Source organism: Cottoperca gobio, chromosome 4 (assembly GCF_900634415.1).
Source record: "Cottoperca gobio chromosome 4, fCotGob3.1, whole genome shotgun sequence".
NCBI lineage: Eukaryota > Metazoa > Chordata > Actinopteri > Perciformes > Bovichtidae > Cottoperca > Cottoperca gobio.
Genome location: NC_041358.1, coordinates 7,969,604 through 7,991,387, shown reverse-complemented (window position 1 = coordinate 7,991,387; position 21,784 = coordinate 7,969,604). Strand labels below are relative to the sequence as shown.

Below are 21,784 nucleotides of genomic sequence, written 5' to 3'. Positions count from 1 at the left end.
GCTGAGGGGATATGTAGGAGCTGTGCATTTGTCAGCTTTTGTTAATGTTTTGATGCCACCTAGTGGTCATAAAGTATATGGCTTTAGCACTGCACATCAAAATCATCATTTCAGTCCCAAAATATTAGCAGTTCTCTGAATAGCTTTTGGTAAATGCAATTTGGCAACAGTGAGATAAATTGGTAAAAAAAAAAAAAAAGGACAAATGTGGAGACAAAATTAATGCAAGAACTTCCCCATGTATTGCAGACTACATATGTATATATCAGAACAGGACTGCACAAATGTGTGTGACGTGCTAACAGTGATCTGTAATATCTCATTAAAGCAACGGCCTCAAAATGTAAACGTCATCTTACTGCTAGTGACCAAAAACAAACCAGTAGTATTGTGAAATAACTACAACCTAAATGGTGTTATTTCATACACAATGGGTTTCATGCAGCGACAATCTTAAAAAAAAAAGTATAAAAGAAGTTGACTCCAGATGCACCAAACGTTCTTAACCGTCTACATCTGCTCTAACCCAGATGTACTGAATGATGAATCTCACCTGATCATAATTTGGAGATGTGTGGCTGATTGTTTATTATTAGCTTAGGTAACGCCCCTAAACACTAAGAGCAGGTGTTGTGCCGTGTGCAAATACTCTGGATCATGCCAAAGAATTGGACAGCTGGTGGTAAGAACGGTTGTAAAAAGAACTTCAAGGTTTAAAATCAACTTAAACAAAGTAAACATGTGATTTTCCAGAGTTAGTTCTGAAGTTACAGGGAAATCAAAAAACATCTAATAGTTTGTAATGATTGTACATTTGTTCTTGTATCTTCCTGCATGAGACCCGATGTCGTATTGATAGAAGGAAAAATAATACACATAATCTAGTTCTATATATACACATGTGTCTGTATATTGTACTATCATTTTGAGATAGTAGTATAATAGTTTGAGTTTGTTTAAAACTCAAACTATTAGCAGAATAATCGATTTGCAACTTTTTGATATTCGATTTAATTGTTTGATTCACTTTTCAAGGAAAGATGAATCAAGCTCAGTAGAGCGGCGTGAGCTCAACATGTTACGTAAATTCAAACATTATACAACAGAGTCATTCATTCACTTTTATTGTATTTATACATGAAAAAAAAATACTGTGCAAATCCCCAAATGCAATCAATAAGGGATGATCAGATAATCAGTCAGAAACACAGACGGAAGGAAAGAAATATTCCTGTTCACAACAGTCTCGACAAACATTTACTCACTCATACAGACGGAGCACAGAGAGCTGAAGAGGAAACATTGTAGACACTTTGATCACAGCATGACAAACTTGTTTCCTTGAATCAGAAATTCCTGATTATGAGAATAAAAAAAGATCCTACTATTTTTTGCAATCTTGGCTTATTTTGTCAACACTGCTTTTTTTTGTAATTGCTAAACTTTTTCCAAGAAAACAAAATGCATAACAGAACAATGGTGTGTGTGTGTGTGTGTGGGGGGTGTGTGTGTGTGTGTGTGTGTGTGTGTGTGTGTCTGAACACTATGGACCTTCATGGCACAACATTGTACAGAAAAAAGCAAAAACACACAGGCCATGGCAAAAATACAAACAGCATTATTTTTTAGCTGGATCAAATCAGTAATGTGCTACAATTCTCACATCTGTAGTTACATCACAATCTTACAAAATGTTCAAACAATGTTAATTAAAATAGACTATTTTTTTCCACTAACATCTATTGTTCCTCATATTGGCGGACTGTAACAGAGGACAGCGGCTGAAAACATTAACGACACTAAACTCACACTGGACGCCACGTCGTGGTTTTCCTGCAGGAACTCTCGGTATCACATTTCATTTCAAATACACACAACCTCTCCGTGTGAGTGTTTCACGTTCAATCATCAGAACGACATTATGAACAACAGATGTGTCCTTTTCAATATTCACAGTGCATTAAAAAATAACAAAAGCTACAAAACATTTGATCTGAAGTGCTTTTAATCATCTAAAAATGACAAAACTAAAAACAACAAACATTTATTTTGTTCTAAGTAAAGTACAAAGTAAAGCATCAGTGGATGAACTGAGAGCACTTCAGTGGTGAAACGGGTCACTAACATCGGAGACCACTTAAGGATAATATGAGACACAAGAAATAATGTACTTGATTTTTAATTCTCCCTCTAAATTCTTTTTACATCCGTGACATTAATGTTACAATACATACGTTCTGTGTTAAGGAGCTTTCAGTAATGTTTTCCTTAATTTTCACTAAAGATTTTGCCCTCTGCGCAATTACATTAGCCGGGATGTGCCGATCAAGGAAGCGGAGGTGATGAAATGTCTGCTTTTCTATATCCGATATTGCTGGGGTGTCGTCTTAGAATTGCCTATTTTCAAAAATCGAAGCAAATAGTTGTGTTTGATTCATACGACAACCAGTGTGTGTTAACCTTAGTCAATAAAGGCGCACTCGTTTTTGGTAAACCCAATAGATTAGGGTTATCTCCAAAAACACTGCATTAAGATTGTTAGTCTGAATCTGGGTTAGAACAAAAGCAGAAAAATATATTAGTTTTCTTGTCAGATCTCAATGTTCACAAAGCACGCGAGCGTCGTTAAGACTGAAAGATAGTGTGAATCCTTGACCCTCGACTTACTATTCATCCCTAGTTGTTGGGAATGACTTTGTTTGCCGAAAAAAGTTAAATGAAGTTAATATTTTGTCCGCCAAATCACTGCACTTTAAAAAAATGTTTTAGCCCAGAGCAGGAGCAACAGCATGGCCGTCTGTAAACCACACAGACCAAGTCCTACGTGATTTTATAGCATCCTGCATCTAAAATGTTCCTTGTGTTCTGTCTCAACGCACCTTTAGACTCCACAGCACAGAGGAGTACAGCAAACTCCCCACAGGCAGGATTGTTCAACTCTCCTGGACTGTGTTGGAGCAAAAGAGAAGCCAGGAACAACTTTACTGGACTAACCTTGTGCTTTCTGCAGCAGCACCCCTGCCTGTCAGGCTCTGATGCCGTCCTGATCGTACCATGTGCTCCACTGCTGAGATTCCCTGAGTGGTTCCCCTGCAGTCATGTCTCAGTACATGGCCTCAGTGTCTCGGATGCTTCCAAACGACAAACTGAAAGTGCTTCCTAGTCTCTTAGTGCCCCCGCCTCCTTCCCGCTTCTTCTTCCTGTTCCAGTTCAACAAGGAGGCGGAGCTCTGGCCCTTGGGTCCTCCCAGCAGACGTTGCCGAGTGTTTTCCTTATCGCTGCCGTGGGACAGTGCGATGGCCTTCCTCTCCACCTGCACACACACACACACACACACGCACAGGTCAGCAGCACGCATTGAAACAGCAGCCGCTGACATCCCCAAACTAAGGCTTCACCGAATAGTTTGAAGCTTCATTCATAACGTTCACATTTGAATTCTAAAATCAACATTCGAATACTGCACAGCTTTTCTTTTCTTTTCCTCCTGTGTAAAAGCTGCTATTTCTGCACAGATGCTGATAAAGATCAAGCTATACACGTATTATTAGTATTATACTATTCATAGTAAATAACGTCGTTACAAAAAAAAGAAAATCTGTATCTGCATTCACTCAGCACTCCATCAAGACGTCATCACTTCATTTCATTTATTCAAATTGAGGATGTTGTTGTGTTTAGAGTGATAACATAAAACATGACAACAGACATTCAAAGCTTCATTCGAAAACCTCAATAGAAGCTTTGAATGTAATACATTGACATTCGGTACAGCCCGACTACACACACACGCTCACGTGCTTACCTGTGTATCGTGTGAGTGTAATGTGACCACACTGAGCTCCACTCCTCTGTCGCTACAGCTCTTTAGCATGTGCACCACCTCGCCATGTTTGGCCCATTTACAGTCCTCACCGTCCACGGCTACTATGTAGTCTCCTTCCCTTAGTCCGGCCTCCTGTGCGACACACAAATATTAGGAAAAGAGTGAAAATCCACAACATTTGTTAATCACGAAATAGTGAGCTATTTCCTTTTTGCATTTTCCACACGGTTGAGAGTTGAACGATACATTTTCAATTGCAAATTCTGCAACCACTCTTCATCCACTCATGCAGGCCAACTGCTGTATGCTAGTTTGTGGTGGATCCATCGCTGGAATAGCAACTTTTACTACAGGATATTCTGCGTTGAATCAGGCTTTCACGGAAGGGACTTGAATGTGCATCTGTATTTGTAGAACAGCCAATAGGAACGCCATTTCTCTGAAAGACCTGGCTAAAGTCTCTCGTCACTTGCAACATTTTTTAAAGCCTGAAAACAGCCAGGAGGAGGTGCAGAAGTCTAGCTCTCTCTCCGACCACTTAAAATATGCTTCAAGACACCAAAAATAAACTGCCTATCCCGGGTTCTATGGCGGAATCTGTTATAATGCTGGTTAATATGAGGTAGATTCAACATAAGGCTCATTCTTCATATGTTTTACAGAAAACAAATATTAAAAAATACCCAGGAGCAAATTTAATTAAATTCAGTTTAAACTGATTTTCAGCTGGATTGTACGTCTGCACGGACCAAAGATTATTTAGTTTTCCTGCTGGCACAAAACACTGCAGTTTACAGAAAACACAGCACAGCTCAGACGTGAAGAAATCTGGGCTGCAAATTATGGATTAGTCCCTTCAAAAAGAAAGAGGAAAAAAATGGTTGAAAGATGGCGTGGATGCATTGCATTGTTGCGAATGAGAATCTAACCTTTGTGACTGCTTCTCACCATCTCATAGTTTGACAGGATGTGGAAGAGATGAGCAGTTCTGCTGTAAATGTACAGTGTAAAGGTCAGTGGAGTCCGTCTTACCGCTGCACAGCCTCCAGGCACCACTCCAGCCACCAGGACGGGGGAGTCTCCTCTGAGCGTGAGACCCAGTCCACCCTCTCTCCTCTGCAGGCAGATCACACGGACCGGACCCCAGCGAGCCCGTGCACAAAACACTGACAGAGGCCCCTGCCGCACAGGGAAAAGTCATCTTCAACTCAGGTACCAGCAGGTGATGCCGTTTTTAAAGGCTCCTAATATCAGACTGTTCCTATAATGAATATTCTCTTACCAGTCTTTGGAAGATGTCAGTAACTTGGACTGTAGAGAAGTTGGTTGGGGTGATTTCTGGTTTCTGGTGGGTTTGAGCTGTCAACAGAACAGACCACTGTCACTTACTGGTATTTAACTATAGAATCATATCATTGTGACTTAAACACAGATGCTTACACTGGATCTCTGGAGCCTCTGCTGTTTCATCAAAGTCGTCCTCTCTGTCTAGCTCCGAGTACTTGTCCAAAGAGCGTTTGTGTGTGAGAGACAGAACGTCCTGCAGGATGTCCATCTTCCTCAGGATCTTACACAGACTGTGGACACGCATGGCCTCCTCATGTCTGATTACTGCACGCCGCAGGTGAGCTTTACCTGCATACATGTAAGCAGACATTATCTTAATCTTTTTAAGTACTTGTGCGTTTACATTTGGGTATCTGGAGTGCCAATCAACCCACATACTGTGAAATAAGACAACCCAGCTCATAAAACATCAGGTTTAAACAAGAGCTTCAGATTTGTCTCCCCTTCCGATGTCACATGCCTCCCATTTGAGTATCTCTACGAGCGGCTTGAGAATTACTTTGCAATTTCTTTCCGCAAGCCAATCAGAGCAGATTGGGATTTTTCTCAGAAGGGGGGGCTTAAAGAGACAGGCGCTAAAGCGAAGCGTTTCAGACAGAGGGTGAATACAGGAATATTCAGACAGACGGTATGAGAAAAATGTGTTTTAAAAATGTGTTTTTTGAACATTAAAGCAGGAGTGTAAAACATACGGCCCACGGGCCAGAACCAGCCCGCCAGAGGGTCCAATACGGCCCGCGGGATGATTTTGCAAAGTGTAAAAATTACAGCGAAGACTGCAAATGTTCAATACAAGTAACTTATTTTTCAATGTGTCCACTGGGGGTCGCACACAACACTGCAAGCTGCCGGTAAAAGAACTTCTGGAGCTGGCAGGTTCTGTCAACATTACACTCGCAGACTCATTACCCAAAATATCTTTATCAAAAAGGAGACACGGAGTGAAGAGTTTTCTAAGACAAATGGACCGTTTCCTATTTATTCACAGAGGTGAGTGGGAAAGCTGTGTGCTCGGTGTGTTCACAGCAGGTTTCAGGGCTCAAAGAATAGAATATTTGGCGTCACTATGAGACTCACCATGGCGAAACATACAACAGCTTTCACGGACAACTGAGGAGATAAATTAATTGTTAGCGGGTCTGAAGAAACAGCAGTCTGTTGTTACCCGTAGCCGAGATATTTAATGATAATGTAATTTTAAAATAATTTCTATATCTTGACAAGTTGTTTTGATCATAAAGTAAAATGCTATATTGTTCCAGATACCTGTGACTAAATGTGTTGTGCCTGATACACTGTGATCTGTAAGTTGTAATGCAACTAAATGATAAACTGAGGCATAATATTGTTGAAATTGCACTTTCAGGTTGTTCATAATGTTTTGTAAAAAGATAGTTCATTAAATGTGAACATTTTCAGAATGTACTTTTTGTACTAAAACAAAGGGAAACATTTTGAGATCTCGTTATTTATAGGTTCTTATGATATGATGTTACTGGTCCGACCCACTTGAGATCAAATTGGGCTGCATGTGGCCCCTGAACTAAAATGAGTTTGACACCCCTGCATTAAAGCATGAAGACATGTTCTAGTTGAAACCCAAAATGCACGTATGAACCTGAAAATGAGAAAATTAATGTCCTCTTTAAAAAATACGTGAATACTACTTTTACCTAGAGTGGCAGAGGAAACCAAATCTAAAAGAAAATGTTAATTAAAAGTTCTTTGTACATTACTTCCCTGATGTTTTCACAAAATTTACCTGGTGACGTTTTGTCACTGCTGTAAACTTTCTGTCCGTCTGTCTCTCAAATTCAATACTTACAAATTCAAAGTGGCAAGAAAGTTCCAAGAACATGTCGCCTTGATGGCTGTATATCTAAACATATTCCATGAACTCACCAAGCTTTCTTCTTTTTTCAGGGTCTTGTAAAACCTGGCTGAGTGGTGGTCCTGCAGGAACGTTCACATAGAACTGGAGGAAAGCCTTCTCTGCTTCCTCATCCCCCTCGTTCTCCTCAGCCGACACTACAGAACGAGAGATTTCACAGTACACAAGGAATTGTTCTGCGTAAGGATGACCCGTGAAGTCAGTGAAACTCTTTCAAAACCTTCCCTGCAATGTCTTAAGGTACTTAGTCTCATTCACACTGCAGAGGCAACGAGTTTGACTCACAATATTGAATGAAATATTCTGCGTGGTTGGGTGTGACTTACACGTGTGATCGCAGAGTGCAACAGCGGCGTAGTAGTGCGAGAGGGCGCGGAAGTGCTCAGATTTGACCTGAACCATTGACGCCCAAGAAAACGGCACGTAGTCTTTCATCAGAGGCTGCGTCATGGTCTGCTGCACTAACAAGTAGACGTCTGACACCTACAGGAAACACGAGCATGTGCAGAGTGAGAATCACAGGAAGTCAACAGTAACAACTCGGCCAGAGACGTGTTAACTCACCCGCGCAGCCTCTTGTGCCAGGTGGAGTTGGGAAGTGAAGTGAGTGTCCTGAGTGGTGAGTGTGACGCGCTCAAACACACACTCCTGCACCTGGGCAACCATCAGACGTACCAGCATGCAGAGCGACGGACCGCTCATGTCCAGACTGGGAGCGTTGGAGAAATTCTCTTTGAGGTAATTAAATGCACCTAAAACGAACACACACACATGGAAAAGGACATAAACACACACATTTGCCAAAGATGTTCTGGGCTTTTATAATATACTATAATCTTGTTCTAGTTTTACATGGAATAGAATAAATCATTTAATTGAATAAACTAATGAATCGATTAAATAATGAGGAAATCAAATAGCTGCCCTAAAGAAAAAAAGAATAATAGTATAATGTTTATTTTATGCTTGGACATCCTAACTGGAGTCCCATTTAAGGGAAATGGCAAGTTTTCCAGTGAGCATGAGCTGTTTCACCACCTGCAGCTCTCTGAAAGGCATCTACAGCTCGGTCTATGCCAGCTGTTGCAGAGCGGTCCTGCCGTGCTCCGATCTGTGTGTACAGGGCACCGATGTTGAACAGCACACTTCCTTTTTCAAACGCCAAAGTACGCTGGCACGACGGCACGCCTGTCAGAGAATCGTACCTAAGAGACAGAGCATAATGTATTCTGGGTTTTTTTTTATAATGTATCCTGTATTAATTTGTAGGAATTCATTTTTTTTTTTATGGCTGTTCTATGACTGTTTTATGACATAACAAATTACGTTTATTAGTCACTATAACTTTATTTATGACATATTTATGGCATGTAGTGTACACGACAGTGGCTTGACTTTTAAGACATATATATATATTAATTTTACTTAACTTTTTTATGACACTTTTTCTTATTGCATTTTTATTCTATGACATGTTTTATGAACCCAGCAGAGCTACTCCAGAGCCCTCAAACAGGAAAAAAGAAAAGGAGCTTCCTGCTGTTGGCTTCACACTCAGATGACACAGTGGGGTCGAACAGGCCTGTGAGCCTCTATGAAGCAGAGTGCTGGTGGTGATGCAGGGGCCCATCTACAGCTGCCTGCCCTGCCTCCCAAACATGTGGCCACCTTCTTCTGCCACCCTCCATTACTTTTCTCACTCATTAAAATTGCACTATGTTAAACTGTTGGATCTGTATTGCCTAAATGATTTTCTCATACAATATTTTGAAGCAATAATACTAAGGTCAACGGGAAAAGGTTAGCCTATTGTCATATGTTTGATTGTTACGGCCATTATTTTATATATGAACAGTAAAAAAAAGTATTCTTACTTCTCAGTGTATGGGAAATAAAATAGATGTTGACCATTAAAGTTTATATTGTCTATTCATTCATTCACTCACTCATCTACCAAAATCTATTTTAATATTTTTAAATCCTTCTCATGGCAAATATTGGTATATATGCGATTAATTTTAAGTAATTAATTCATTAATTAGATTACCTAGGGTATTTTAATAACTTGACTGTATTACTTTATGAAATACTAAACTATGACTGTTTTAATGACAATTGTAGGGAATACTATTTTATGGCATAAGTTAAAGACATTTTATTTCTTACTTTTTTATGAGGCACTATATTTGGATTTGGTAATGACAATGTAACGGCTTCCTTAACAATGACTTTAACTGAGCCTGTTGCTTCAGATTGGACTGTTTTGGATGGTGTGTTTTCAGTCACACATACTCAGTCGAGTATATTGTCAGTTTTGTTTTTTTTTCTTTTCATTAAAATAATATTTAAGTTATCTGTCTCTTAAGAACGCAAGTTGCTCAGCCGCACACAGTTGACTTTTGTTTTGGCCGATTTTTGTCTTGAAAGGATTCAATAACCTTGAGACTTTTGTACATTAGAAAGTGCTGGTGGCTTACCAGTGGAAGTGCACGCCCAGGTTCTTGTGCAAAGGAAAGAAGCGCTGGTCCAGGTAGTACAGCTGGTTGTAGTACTCTATCAGGAGCTCCAGACCGGCCTGGTTACGACTGGGTGTACGCATGGCCTGGCCAAAACAACATCACATGAAAACAGAACTTCAAGGAGAAAACTAATTTGTACATTTCAGACCTTTCAAGATATTTTAAAGTAAAAAAAAGATCTCCTTGATGAAAAACAGATTTAATACTAAATCAAGTTTGTTTTGTATGAAGTTGTTTAGAGCATTTAATAACCTGTCTGAGCTCCATAAGCTCTTTGATCTCCTTGTCGTAGAGAGAGCTGTCCTCTCCGTAGTGCTCACAGATGAAGTCCTTTGAGGGGAGACAGACGGTCACATCAGTTTCACAGCCGAGGTATTCTCTCAAATTTAAACAAATTCCAGAAGACTTGACTGAGCTTTTACTGCCCCTCAGTAGCCTTTCAACAAATAAAAGATTTCACTAGAAATCAGTGGAAGTGTCCATTGTAGAGTTTTGACATTTGTTTAAACAACATGTTTGTGACTTTTAAATCAAGCTTTGACACATTAAAAAGTAATGCTTATAGGCCTAATGTGTAATGAATTGCAACTTCTTCCCAGAATGTTTCCCATAAGGATGTTAATTGGGTATTTGTCACAATAAATAATGCAGGCCGCTTGATGCATGTTGTTTACAGTTTAGTGTCAAAGCTGAAACACTGCTTGTAAAAAGAGGTTAACAATGTTCCTCCTCTTTGTTGTAATATTTTAAATACAACCTTCACCATTTAATTCAGAATTTTTTTTCTCTCAAATAAAAGGAAATTTGATAATTGAGATAAATCAAGCGGGTTGAAATCTGAGATGTCATCTTCACCTGGATAGAAACTGTGAAATCAACCTCTTTGGTTTCTTTTAATCCGAGTGGGATCATGGGAACGTTGATAGCCTCACTGTGAAAAGAAACAATTACAGCGTGTGTGTGTTACACTATGTAAAACACCAACATGTAAACGCACAGAGCAGGATAGAACAACGGTCAAGTCAGGACTGCCATCTGTTAGTCTTCAAACCCAGCAGGCTCACTGCTCAGTGCTTCATCCTGCTAATAAGCAAAGCTAAAGCCAAGTATTAACCCTTACACCCCCACAGTTACCCCCTCCCCTTCACAATGAACCACAACACGCACACACGCCATGGGGCCATTAATGACATCAGGGGATTTATCCTTCCCATGACCCCCGGCTACAGAGGGAAGAATCTCCTGGCGCACACACACACACACACACACACACACACACACACACACACACACACACACACACACACACACACACACACACACACACACACACACACACACACACACACACACACAATACTATACTATACTCTATACTTGTGAGGAGAATCTTCATTCACACAAATCTGTAGTCCAGTGATACTCAATTTACATCCCGCAGGTCAGAGTGGGTGCTGGGTGGCCCATCTGCTCAATGTGACTTTTTTGTACTTAAATAAGTAAATATGGAGCAAAAAATAAATAAATAAACTAAAACTAAAACTAAACTAAATAATAATAATAATAAACTAAATAAATAAAAATAGACTACTAGAGTTTGTCTATTAAAAGAATTCCCCCTCCCCTGCCACTTGTTCTAAGCCAGGTTGTCCTGATGGCTGGATGGCCCCCAGGCAAAGCACGTTGAGTAAATCTGACAGAACCTAATTTGAACTTCAACTAAATCTTAACGTGCAAACTGTCCTTTGAAGAATTGAGAACCAGACGAAATATCCTCACACTCCAGGCCAACAACAAAATGTGGTCCCCACAAAGACGTGCTTGTGCATGCTTGTTTTCTCCAATCATAATTCTAAAGACTAATGACAGTGACCTGGAATCCATGAGACAAATAATAAATGGGCCATGGTTTTTAAATGGGCCATGTTTTGTGTGTGTGTGTGTGTGTGTGTGTGTGTGTGTGTGTGTGTGTGTGTGTCTCTACCTGTCTGTCTGGTAGACCTCCATGTTGCTGTTGAGCTCCTCCAGCTCCTCTTTGAGCAGCTGCAGGTTGGAGTTGACGAAGCTGAGCTCCAGAGCCACCGTCTCCTTCACCTTGTTGTTGGTTGTTGCCCTGCAGAAGTTACACACATCAGATCTCATCCTTCAGTAACTCAAACATAGACACGACTGTAACAGACTTGCATTTCCGATGTGAGAAAAGTAGAGTTATTTTGACTCCAAGTCAACAATTTAAACATCTAAATTAAATTAGGCAATTTATCATAACCGAGCTATTTGCAGAACCTGAAGATTATCTTCTTAAATCATTAGACATTCAATATTTTTAGATTTTGGACCCAAAACAGACGTTTGAGGGAGTCGACTTTTGCTGTGGGAAGTTGTGATGGGCATTTTATAGACTAAATGATTTAATGACAGACCAATGTATTATAACATAAATAGGTAGTTTCAGCCCTTAAGCTTAAACACATTATATATGATGAACATTATTTAGCTACCTAATGTATCAATTAAACTATTTTTAGTTTTGATGCTTTATAAAGTATACTGTAACAGAATAACCAGCTGTGCATCTCCTTTCTTCTTCATGTGTATGTTACTGATCTCTCTCATTTGAGGATGAAAACCACATCTGAGCTCTGAATATTAAAAAAAACACACACAAAATATTCTGTAAAAGTGTTTGAGCCTAACATCGCCATGCAAGGTAAACACACATTATCACCTGGCTGTCACAGTACTACATGTCAGGGGACATTATGTTACTGTGTGTCTTTATCAAATAGCTTAGCATCACAAATAACACAATCCACCTTGAAAAACTGAGCTGCAGGTGTAAATCTGCATTCATAGGCGTAAACACAATGAACAGTGCCCTTTAATTTATGCAACCATCTCATCTCTCCACGCTCTCCTCCATCACCATCTGCTCATTCACTTCAAGACTCGTCGCTCCTCCAATCACATGGAGAAGGTCTTAATGCCAAGTAAAGCCACCTCACCCTGCTGGGGGGGGGGGGGGGGGGGGGTCTGAGGTCAACAACACACAATGTTCCTGGAAGTCTGAGCCATCACTGGGTTGCCATGGTAACTGATAATATACAAATGCCAAGGAAACCACTCCCCCAATTACGCAATCATTAAATTCCACTGGCTCAATGATAACACAACTAAGACAGAGTTGTGTGTTGTGTTGACTTTCAAACCCAACCTGTTTGATTGAAGCAAACTCAGGTCCGTTTGTCCAGTTAGTGCGATTCATTTGGGCTGCGGTGAAAAGCTGTTAATCGAGCCCCGGTGAGGACCAAGTAGCCAAACTGTGAACGCCTGAAAAGGTGTTTTTAGCACGATTTAAAAAGCTACTAATAAATCCATCAGCTGATCGTGAAATCTGTTCACTAAGTGTTATAATTGATCTGTATAATCATGTGCAATACATATGCACGTCAGCGCCGGTATTTTCCCTGATTAATACACACACACATATACATATACATATATATATATATATATATATATATATATATATATATATATATATATATATATATATATATATATATATATATATATATGTATATGCACACATTATACACACACACACACAAGCACATGGGATTCAGTCTAATAATACTAACAGGCTAATGCTTAAAATCAGTTATATCTTCATGAGCACTTTGTCGCACCAAATAACATAAAAATATGCTAAACATAAGAAGCAGTACAGTGCTGCATAAAATCTGCCAGTCACTGGAATTAGATTTTTCCACGTAGGTCCACATGACGAACTGCAGGTGTGAACTCACCCACCCTATCTGGTAAAATGAAAGATTAAATAGTCTCTGTGCTGAAGTACTGTACATGCATCATCATGTGGAAGATATGGGGAGGAAATAAACACATAAGCTGTCAAAGCCAAAGGCTAGCTATGACAAATTGAAAGAATTGGAAAGGTGTGGTTATGTTTTGGATCATAGATTAATAATACACGTAAACTACAAACTGTCAATTCTATTCTCTTTGTATTTTCTTAGTTTTTGAATATGTGCATCGTCAGACCTGCTGTTCACTCAAAGGTCACTTGTGTCTCTACTGACATGATGGTGAGTAAATAACATATAATCAAACTGTTCCTTTACATTTGTGTCATCACTCCCTTGATGGCAGGACGCACACAGAGACTCTATTCTCCCTAAATTATTTTGCATATCTGCTTATTTATATTCTTATACGTGCACCTTTTATTGATGTTTTATATTTGCACACTTTCCTACTTTGTAATGCAACTCCCTGCTGCACAACCATTTCCCCCGGTAAGTTCTCTTCTCTTCTTTATGAGGCAGATGTTCCAAAAGCAGTATTTGGATTCTTTGGGATAAACTGATAAGAGGGATATCCGCACACTAAGATCTGTGCAGCGTTTCACTTTAGTTCAAGCTTTCGGTCTAACACGCCTTCATCGGAGCATACATGATTCAACAATGGACAGGGAGGTAAAAATAGCCAGCGACTTGTAGAGAAACTGAAAGTTGCGATTCTTTACTCACGATCCTGTAAATAATGTTAATCTGTCTTCCAGTTAGACCACACACACACACGCACACACACGCACACATGCCTATAACTAGGATCAAGCCAAGGACAATCTAATTAGTCAGCTTTAACTGGGCTGCCAAATATCCCCTTTACACACACCCACTCGCACGCACAACATACTGCAGCTTTTAAAAAAGGAAAGCATAACTGTCTTACTCTGAGTGTGTGAACAACTGAAAGTAACTTATGATATTTTTGTCATAGCTGAAAAGAAGACCAGGACTAAACTAGTTACTGTCCGTCAGCTGAATTCCCAACATGACATCTTCATCAGCCAATCACAAACCCTGATGAGTTACAACCCCTCGCTCATCTGTAATTAGCAATCCCCCCCACCCCCCTCCCCCTCCCCTCCCACCCACCAGCACTCAAACCACGGCCCAGTTCCACAACAGTTTCAGAGTGAGAGAAAGAGAGACGTGTGTGTGTGTGTGTGTGTGTGTGTGTGTGTGTGTGTGTGTGTGTGTGTGTGTGTGTGTGTGTGTGTGTGTGAGTGTTGACTATTCCAGTTGACCGGAAAGGGGGAGGACAGAAAGAAAAAAGGTCTGACAGTGCCAGACAAATAAGTGGGGGATGAGCTTGCCGGGGCTCCGTTGGGAATCTCTGCATGAGAACAGGACAGGAGGCGGACACAAAGCCGGCTGATTACAGGCCGGTAGGCTGTGTGGGGGGGTCCTCTTTGTCTCTGTGACCCGTCGTCCCAATAGAAAGGGCAGGAGGGTTTGTTTTATTTCCCCTAAACTGAGTCATCACCTTTTAGAATAACAGCCTAAATCCAGTCAAAAATGGAGTTGGGGAGAAAGAAAAGGAAAATCACTACCTGTTAAAAAGTTACTCCAAACTGCCCGTTAGTGCCGATACAAAACAATTGAAAAGCAATTCAACATTTTGATAATTGATTAATCATTTAAGTCATTTATCAAACAAAAAATGCAAGACATGAAATGTGACGATTTACTGCTTTTCTTTGTATCATATAGGGCCGCAACTAAACATTCATTTAATTTGATTATATTCTCGATTAATTGCTTCATCTGGAAAATGTCATAAATTGTGATTGGCATTTTTACCAGTTTCTCCACAGTCCAAGATAATTACTTCACATTAGGGCTGCACGATATATCGTTTCAGCATCAACATCGCATGTTCGCAAGGATGTGCGATGTCAGCAAATAACTCCAACACGTGATGCTACAACTTTTACGCTGCTTAAGTAAAACTCTCATGGTTCTCATTTTCCATGGCTAATCCAGTGTTTACCATTAATAACCTGCCAGTCTATGTAGGACAGACACAGTTTCATAATGAAGAATGTCAGCAACACACCCACCCGTCTTGAAACACTCAGACCGTCTCATTTACCATGTGACTTTTTTTGCCATCTCATCACCATTCATATCTTTACAACCAATGTGTTTATGATAATTGTTTACTAGAGCACAACATTGTTTATAAAGCGTCTTAATGTTGCTCTCAAAGGTCAGCAGATTGAGGAATTTAGCTTTAAAATGTAACCTACAATGTTTTTGGTGATTCTTCCTGTATTTCTTTCACATTGTCATTTATATTACATAAAAGGAAAAGTGTCAAAACCCAAATATACTCCGTTCACTATCAAGTAAGACAAAGAAAAGTGGTAAATCATCACATTCAAACAGCTAGAACAAGGTCATGTTTGGGTGTCAGATTACCTAATTAAGTTTTCAATTAATTTGCTATTTATCAACTGATCAATGAATCCACTAATCATTTCAGCTCTAATATACGTGTTCGCTTAATATCTTTGGATTTTTTGAGCATGATAGTCAGGCAAAGAACTGACACCTTGAAATCTGGAAATGTATGAAAGGAATCTTTCACTTCTCGTGTAATTTTAAGTACAAGCCGTGCCATCTATCATCCATTGATCCCTGAAAAAAACTTTATTAATTAGTTGTAGCCAAACAAGTCCTTGGATAATAATGAGGGGTGCCTTTAGTTGTCTTTTAATTAAAGACACTGTTGTTTTCTGTGATGATCTTAGTAGATTCTGACACTGCACCACGAAGGAGGATGAAAGAAGCTCCTTGCTTTAATTAAGTGGCTCCTCCTCCTCCTCCTCCTCCTCCTCCTCCTCCTCCTCCAGTTGAATCGTTATGAGTAAAAGGAGCGTGCTTTTGGAGAATTCTGCACAGTGGACTATTCATGCTGTAAATGTTCTAAAACCTACCGCAACAAAAGTGTAGACCAAATGTATGCACATATATTACATGTATACACTCAGCCTCTGTAGTGATCTAACTTCAAGTGGATAACAAACACACAGAGCCTGAGAAACAGTCAGAGGGAGAAAGCAAAAGCACGAGACATGGCCAGAAGCTGGAGGGGATAAAGATGACGCTAATGTTCTCAGAATGAATACTTTGATGTTAAGCCACCGTTTCTTTTTTCATTTCCCACATTTCTTCACCAATAAGACTCTTGTGTGCCGTGTGAATGACAGATAACTGCTTCAAAACACAAAGCCGGCACAGTTCAGTTGGGTTATAAGCCTTGTCAGTGTTCATGCTGAAATGTATGCGGCGTTCAATTATCGTTCAAAAACATATTAGTAGAAGAAAAAGGAAGCGGAGACACGGACATATACAACATGGTGAGAGAAGTCATAAATATGCATGTTCACCCACAGTGGACACAAACAGAGCCATAAAACTGGGTGACGCTGGTGTGTGTGTGTGTGTGTGTGTGTTTTTTGGAGGCAAGTGATCTCTGACCTTTTCCCATCACAGGACACCACCACAAATGTGACAGAGCCAACAAGCTAACAAAGAGCCACCGACACAGAGGAGACCACAATAGCATTTATTATCACATCTTACAGAGGAAGTTTGCCCTTTCAAATACATAAAATAAATGCCATGAACAATAGGTCCACTTGACTACATTTGAAACATCTAAAGGCCCTGTCACACATATCCGTATGACAGAAACGTATGCCGGTGCATACGAAAATTTGTCAGAGTCCAAATACGTCCAACTTTTCATCGGATCGGAAAAGTGAACATATACAGATACGCATGTCTAACCTATTGATAGCGCATCACTTACTTATACAAAATATATCAGACGAATGCCCAACGAATGCATAACGTACACAACAATATGGCGTATGCAAAATATCGGCAATACGCTGGTGTACGTTGATATAAGGTAAGGTGTAAGTAGTATTCGTTAAGAGCTCACTGTGTTACGCTGGGGTGCGTTGTTGAACGCTGATGTTTTGAGCATGTTCAAAATTACCGGACGTACCCTGACGTGTTCTTCATAAGATATGAAGACGTGACGTTAGACATACGTGAATACGGAATATGTAGTGAATACTTACCTACATAAATATAGTACGTAAATACCTACGTGACTACGTTAGAGGAACGTTAGATATAGGCTACGTCGGCTGACGGTGAATCCTACAGCCAATGTATTGATAACGAGTGGATACCCTATTCCTACCCTATGTTAACATTATGCCTGACGACGGAGTAACTTATTAAACGTGTTTCTACAGTACAGCTAGCGTTCAGCATGTTAGCCGTTCTCCAAGCATCAGCATGACGTGAACCAGATGGCACTGTTCCAGCTCCGTTGGCCAGACGCTCTGATACGTTTTAAATAAGTAAGTGATACGCTATCAATGTTTGACATACGTATAATAATTTGTTATATATTCGTTATGTATACGTCAGCTACAACTGCCGCTGTGGAAAAGTTGGACGTATTTGGACACATTTTGAGCTACTTTTCATATAAGCCGGCATGTTTCTGCCATACGGAACTGTGTGACAGGGCCGTATGTCTGCCATGTTCGCCGTATCGTCTGCGTCCTTCGAACAATCACAACTTACCATTAATTTATATCAACCTATTGCAGATATTTCGTATGTTTCTGTCATACGGATATGTGTGACAGGGCCTTAATAAAGCAGGCAAAGCCCTCGCAAAACAACATACAATTTGTTATCCTTGTATTGTGTCTTGAAATCCAATTTCAACAGGTATATGCCATTACCATCGCAAATGTTCACTTATTTTCAACATAAATTTCACTTATTTAATTATTCAGGTGACATTGCCTGACAGTGACGTGACTATCTTCAAAATGTTCCATGCAGGGAACATCCCTTAAAGAGATGACACGAAAATGAAACTAACTTTGATATTGGAGACAAAAAGAGCCGTCTGACCCGTCCCAGCACCTCACCTGAACAGGTTCTCTGCTCCGGCTCTCATGCGCATCTCCTTGTTGATCTGCTGGTTGATGCGAGACCGCCGGTGCTGCAGTTTACTGCGCTGAGTCTGGGCGAAGGGATCACAGCCCTGCAGAGAAAATTTAAAAAATAAATAGAAGAAGTCAGAGGAAGTGATGTATTTTAGAGGCTCTGATACGTTTTAAATAGGTAAGTGATAAGCTATTAATATTTGACATACGTATAATAATTTGTTATGTGTTCGTTATGTATAAGTCAGCTACAACACCGCTGTGGAAAAGTTGGACGTATTTGGACTCTGACACATTTTGAGCTAATTTTCATATACGCCAGCATGTTTCTGCCTATGTCTGGCGTGTTCGGCGTGTCAAACAACACGAAAATGCAAAATATATCGTACGGAACGAATTAACCTGGTATGCGCTGCCAAAGTCAAAGCTCAAAGGAAGAAGAAAGTGTGCCGTCTTAGGTCGGACTATGGAGTCTCCATGTTCTTTTATAATCCCTTATAAATATAGCCGCAACTCTACCCCTTAAGCACAACATGTTTGGTTTATGCCTTTACTCATGGTGTGAAAGTTCATTAGATTCAACCTTTGTTGTTTTTCCACCGCACAATATTCACATTCTGTGTGAAAGCATTCATGACAAAAAAACTCAAATTTAAAAAAATATATACATGCAAATTAAATGACACAAAAAAGAAGCCAAAGCTGTGTCTCTGTGTGAAGATTTAAAGGCTTCTTAAATATTGCTTCAATGACATTTTGCCCACTATAATAGCAATCTATCATACAATGCACCACTGTTTCACACTTCAAAAGGTAAACAGATGTACAATAATATGACAGATGGAGCAGCTGTACTGTAAACATACTGAATACTTTCTTATTCTTGTGGCTCCTTACATCACAATCTCTATCGCTCTCGCAGCCAACACAGTACAATATACAGACGTTTCTCATTGTCTCAAACTCTTTCCCCCCTTTATCTCTCTCGTTCCCTCTCACCCAGTTAAGATGTTTGTTTAGCATGCATGCGTCAAGTAATCCTTAGAGTGCCTGTGTGGATTAGGATTCTGGCCAAGATCCCACCTCTGCTCAACCATCAGGAGGGCAGGAGGATGGAGGCTGCTCGACATCCGTGCAGATAAAGTCTAAACTCTCGTCAAAAGACCTTCGAAAGTCCAGGTGACTTTCTCTCAACACGTTGTTTTTCAGCAACATAGATACAAACATGAAAACTTAGAAAATGCTGCTCCAACCACAGTGTACTACCCACTGAAGTAGGACTACTAACAATTTCATTATCAATTAATCTGCCAATTATTTTCTTGATTAATCTATTAATTGTTTGGTTTATATAATGTCTGAAAATGAAAATAAATGTCCATCCCGGTTTAAATGTCTTGCTTTGTTCGTCCAAACATGTTCAGTTTAATAAGATTTAAAACAGAGAAGAGCAGGAAATCTCTAGTTGGCGATTATTTTTCTGTCGATTAAGTAATCAATTAGTCGACTAATCGATTTAGTTCTACACTCAAGCAGCTAAGGGGAAGTGCTTTGCTTAAGGGCACCAAGTCTGTAATAATTTATTCTCTCCATCCATGGTTCAATTCAGGGGGTATACATATTACCAGATATCAGTGTACGTACAAATGCAGGAGCAAAACAGGTTACACGTGTCAAACACACTTTAAACTATCTTAAGATAATTAAAGCGTCAGGTCCCAGAAATAACCAAATACATGTTTTCCCTTTCTTCTAGTGGTATTTAGTCGGAGATAGTTTAAGTTTTATCTGCTTAAGTTTTGAGATCTCCTCATCTGCAGTGTTTGCAGCTTCATACAGGAGGTGATTGAAATTATATGTCTGGTGCTCAAATCATTATAAAATAGAATTTTACATTTCAGCTGTCATGTGTCTTTTCAAAAACAATTTTATTGTATTACATTTTTAAGACTGGTATACTTTTATTATTATTGCTGCTAATTTGCTATTTTTTAATAAAATCATTATTTATCATTATTTTCTTTATGTTTATGTTACAGACCCCAAGTATTGCTTAATGATCCTCACGTGAAAGATTGTTTTCTTGATTTAATTTAACCTAATCATCTTCTATGAAGTTAACAAAAGATTGAGGGGCAACATCATGGTAACAGAAGTTATTTTTGTATATAATTTCCAGAGTCTGCAGTTACCTTACTGTTGATTTTATGGAGCCTCCTATGGGGGATCTCCAGACCCCTATCAGACCCTTTCCTTATGAGTATTACCACATACCCGTGTGTGTGTGTGTGTGTGTGTGTGTGTGTGTGTGTGTGTGTGTGTGTGTGTGTGTGTGTGTGTGAGTGTGTGAGTGTATGTGTATGTGTATGTGTGTGTGTGTGTGTGTGTGTGTGTGTGTGTGTTCAGGTGTCTCACCTTTCGGATGCTCCCGCTGTGGCTGCCCTCTGTGGGTAACGTTAAGGGCATATCGTCGTCCGAGGTACCGTCTGACAGGGACATCTCCAACTCTCTATGGAGGATAATGTCAACATGTATTCACTCTAAAGTGTCACTATTTAAACATACTTGCCATGCCTTATATTTTATACAATAATCTTTAAAGACAATTGAATACACAGCTTTAACACCAATATTAATCAACTAAAAACGGTATGTTAAGTTAGCTAACGAGTTACGGTTTTTACCACTTGCCTTGTCGCAGGTTCCTCCATCGTGAGGCAACGACAAAGTCGTCAAAAAAGTCCCTACATTTCTCCCAACTTTGTATAGTTCCAAGTAAACACAGAGCTGCAATGGACAGCAAACAGTAGAAAGAAATAAACAACTTTTTTGCCCTCAAAACAACACAGCTTCAACTCATTATATTATGCTAGCACCTCCTCCGCTCGCTTTTTTCTGACTGTGTGCAGCTGCAAGAACTTATTCACAGAGGCGTCGAATAAAGAAGTTAGCCAATCACGTTGCATCATGTAAGAGTGACAGTAGATATGACCAATCAAAAGGCGGATTTGGGCTGAACAACAGCCTGATCTGACCAATCACAAGACGCTTCAGGCGTCCCCCCTACTCCGATGGCCGTTGCCACGGCAACGTCAGGGCTGTGGCTTGTGTGTGGGCTCCGAAAAGATAGTAGAAGCTCCTCCTCCTCCTCCGTGGGACTGAAAACATGAATATAAATGATTATAACTCCATTTTTATTCAATTTTGTTGGGGATTTTTACTCTATTTTTAACCCTAACTTTTGAGTTCCCTCACAAACACATTTTTCGTTCCCCCATACAAAGGAAGAGTCACGGTGTTGATCCAGTCCACTGATAACAAGGGAAACTCTCTCCCACTGCGGAAAG

The 21,784-nt window shown here is 39.9% G+C and overlaps 1 protein-coding gene and 1 long non-coding RNA gene across 3 annotated transcripts; one reads left to right on the top strand and one right to left on the bottom strand.

The window, feature by feature from the left end:
• Positions 1–995: 995 nt before the first annotated feature.
• rhpn1 (rhophilin, Rho GTPase binding protein 1) lies at positions 996–21,312 on the bottom strand. 2 transcript variants are annotated; one of them, XR_003832180.1, is made up of 17 exons: positions 21,129–21,312; positions 20,853–20,946; positions 18,420–18,535; positions 11,568–11,696; positions 10,439–10,514; positions 9,836–9,913; positions 9,542–9,666; positions 8,103–8,269; positions 7,629–7,816; positions 7,391–7,547; positions 7,076–7,201; positions 5,267–5,461; positions 5,109–5,185; positions 4,859–5,005; positions 3,806–3,958; positions 2,995–3,313; positions 996–2,397 (listed from the first exon to the last, which is right to left on the bottom strand). XR_003832180.1 is itself a non-coding variant. In XM_029430303.1 (16 exons), exons 1-16 carry the CDS (start codon positions 21,146–21,148, stop codon positions 3,104–3,106), a joined length of 2,058 nt encoding a protein of 685 aa, XP_029286163.1. In that variant the 5' UTR covers positions 21,149–21,312; the 3' UTR covers positions 996–3,103. The 2 variants fall into 2 exon arrangements, 1 of the variants encoding a protein (XP_029286163.1); XM_029430303.1 differs by having other exon boundaries at positions 996–3,313.
• LOC115007438 (uncharacterized) lies at positions 7,245–8,973 on the top strand. The gene is made up of 3 exons (XR_003832181.1): positions 7,245–7,304; positions 7,554–7,802; positions 8,557–8,973. It is a non-coding gene; the product is annotated as an uncharacterized LOC115007438 (long non-coding RNA).
• Positions 21,313–21,784: the final 472 nt, after the last annotated feature.